The sequence below is a fragment of the Dendrobium catenatum genome, unplaced genomic scaffold (assembly GCF_001605985.2).
Source record: "Dendrobium catenatum unplaced genomic scaffold, ASM160598v2 original_scaffold_85193, whole genome shotgun sequence".
NCBI lineage: Eukaryota > Viridiplantae > Streptophyta > Magnoliopsida > Asparagales > Orchidaceae > Dendrobium > Dendrobium catenatum.
This window is the reverse complement of record NW_021403634.1, coordinates 1-3,187: the sequence shown is the minus strand read 5'-3', so window position 1 is coordinate 3,187 and position 3,187 is coordinate 1. Positions and strand designations below refer to the sequence as shown.

The window sequence follows — 3,187 nt, the reverse complement described above, 5'->3', positions numbered from 1 at the left end:
TGGTTTTTGATTATTTACTTAGCTAAAATATTGAATTGATCAGATTTTACTGTGAATGATTTAGTATCATGCCCTTGATATTACTTTTTTGGTAACAAGTGCTCTAGTTTTGGTGTAGGATGTCCTTTTTTTTTAAGTAATCCGGCAGAAGTTTTTTAGATTCTAGGCCAAAGTTACCGATTGCTGTGTTGGTCTATTAATTTTTCCTCCTCTTCATTGGTTTGGTAAAAGACCTCCTTTAAAATTGCTTAATTGTGTGCAGGCTTTTCACCGAACAACTAAAGAAACTAACCTTGCCAAATGTTGACAACTATGCTCAGGTAAAACCTGGAACACATCATTCTTTTAGAAGATGCCACGCTTTCGCATCCTTTGCAGCAAGTAGCTGTTATTCTGCATTGCTGATTCATGCAAGTCCTAGTAGGCATCAATGCAAACTGAAGGTGGGAAAATTAACGTTGAAGATAACAATCCTATGCAGCAATCTTTGCCAACTTGGGCAAAGTTTGCAAATGGAAATATCAATAAAACTCATCAGGTATATTACGAAAAATTTCCCTGAAGTGAGTTATACCTAGTCTTTCTATGAATTTAATTATGTGATTTTGATTGTCTAACAAATTAGCTTGCATATTTTGCAGGACGCTCAGAATGGGGTAGGCAGGCCTTATCTATTTGTGAAAGCTGAACCCAAGGTCCTTGATGATGTTTCAGACATAAAAGGTATTAATATAGACGGAAAAGGCGGGACACCACTCAGCTCATCAAGCCTGGAGTTGGAGCCTCTCTTGGGTGCAGGCAAGCATGCACATACGCTGACCTCGAGGCTGCTTACAAAAAAAATAAGCGCACCGTTACTATAAATTAAAAAAAGAGATTTTTACATACATAACACCTAAAATTATTGAAAATACATATTTAACACCTAAACTTCTATATTTACTAATATATCACATAAAAACCCCCTTTCTTTCTATTCTACCACTCCATTGAAGCGATGAGATACTTGTATTCACTGTGAAAGGATGCAATTGATAGGGAAGACAGTCGCTAATGATGTCAAAATTATGGATAAATACTTACGGAACACTTTGTCCATCTGTTTAAGAATAATGCTGGTTTTATTCATGGTAACACAATTTTATAGCATTAAAATATTATCAAACAGAAAGAGTAATCTTCTTCTTCAGTATTCGTTTTATCAGTTTGCGTTAATTCTATTTAACAAATTCTTTTGATTTTGTGGAGAATCAGGACACCTATAGTTTATGCCTCATGAAAAACTTTTTGTTGGACACATATACACTAAGTATGCTAACTTCCCGTGCTCCAAAGCAGGGTAGGCCAAGCTTGTTTTCTTTATGCGCCATTTGGCTATGTTACTTTGATGTGCTATGTTGTGTCGGATTTTATTGTGCTATGCTTTTTTGTGTTGTAGTAGAGGGTTATTTAATAAAGTTGCTATTATGTTTGTTATTGGAAGTTCGGAAAGCTAAACCTATTTGACAAAAGTTGATTTTGCTTGGATTTTCGTAGATAAAAAAGTTAATTATTATAAAGTACATACAAAATATATTATTGCTATAAGTTTGTAATCTATCTTTAAATTAATAAAATAAGCCAAATTATTATCTTTCGAAAAACAACAACATAGCTTAATAATTTTTTCCTTCCCAAAAATATTGTTTTTATCTCATAAGCAGCCTTCCACGAAATATGAAATCTTTCCGATGGTATTTTAGTGAAATGGTCATGTAATTATGAAGTATTTCGATAAATATTATTTATCATGATGCCTAATATAAGGAAATTTTTTGCTAGATCAGAGTTTGCAAAAGAAGCTGTTTTCCAAGAAGAGGAGAAAGCTGAAGGTGTTCATAGTGAAGAGAAGCAACCAAGAAAGAGAAAACGTAATATCATGAATGAAAGGCAGATATCTCTAATTGAGAATGCACTACTTGGAGAGCCTGAGATGCAGCGGAATGCTGCTATGTTACAGTCATGGGCAGAAAAGCTTTGTTCACAGGTTTCCCTCTTTTTTTCATACTTCTTTTCTCTATTGCTAAAATTTCCTTTTGCTAGTATTGTTTATGTGTGCTGAGTCGTAAAATTTAGTTCTTTTCCAGGGATCAGAGATTACAGCTTCTCAGCTAAAGAATTGGTAAGAAATCACCTCAATTTTTGCTGAAATTTTCAATGCTACCGTAATTTTTTTCCTCTTATTTTGATGATTCAAGTCTTTATCATAGAGTTTTATTTTAATCTTTTCCCTTATATCATAAAATTTGAAACTAGATTCCAATCACTTAATTCAAGTAAACAAAACAAACTGCCATCCGTACCCCATAAAGAAGCACTCCGCAAAAATGAAAATAGTGTTAAAAAAAAATGATATATCATTAAGTAGAAGTTTCAACTAAGTGACTTTTTGTAAGGCTATTAATTGATACAGTTCGGTCTGCTGGCTACTTTTATATGATATATATTCCGTGGAGAAGTACATTTTACATCCACTAAGTCAATACCTTTTCATTACCATCTCTAAGTTGTATTATTAGATGCATATTATCAAACTATATGACATTCTGCAACATTTTCTTGTATACCATTTAAAATTAAAGTGATTCTAATAGGTCATGATTTGATGATTTACTTTTGAAATGGTATTTATTTCATTTAATTATACATTCAAAATTAAAATCCAAGTGTTTCCATTTGCAATTTATCCACTCAAATCATTCAAAAATACAACAAAACTATCATCCTTAGAGTTTTGTGAAGTTTATGGGTGCTCACCAGTACGATGAATTATTTTGTGCGGACGACAAATGCCGTCCAGAGCCCAATGAAAATGCGCCACGTCAACCTCTATTCGGTGCCACAGCTCAGTACTGCTCTCTACTAGATGTCGTGGCTACACCTGATTCGCCTCTAGACGGTGTCTGCACAGAATAATCTCTCCACCAGTACACCTATGTTTCCTAGCAATGATTTGAATGTTAGACATGAATTCATCTTTTGCCGAAAGATTACAAATTTCCTATAAATTGCCCCACTTTGCTTGGATTCCAGGTTAAACAACAGGAAGGCTAGGCTTGCCCGAGCCGCCCGGGAAGCTAGAGCCCCTTCTGAAGGGGAGAACACCTATGACAGTGCTGGGGAAGAACCACACACATCTGTAATCATT

General features: G+C 34.5%; 1 protein-coding gene across 1 annotated transcript; it reads left to right on the top strand.

Annotated features, from left to right (window-relative positions):
- Window positions 1-330: 330 nt before the first annotated feature.
- On the top strand, window positions 331-3,184 carry LOC110109557 (nodulin homeobox-like; the record flags this gene model as incomplete). Its single annotated transcript, XM_028691898.1, has 5 exons — window positions 331-538; window positions 642-798; window positions 1,827-2,026; window positions 2,127-2,161; window positions 3,073-3,184. Coding segments are annotated over exons 1-5 (612 nt in total), but the record flags the coding sequence as incomplete, so codon positions are not given.
- Window positions 3,185-3,187: the final 3 nt, after the last annotated feature.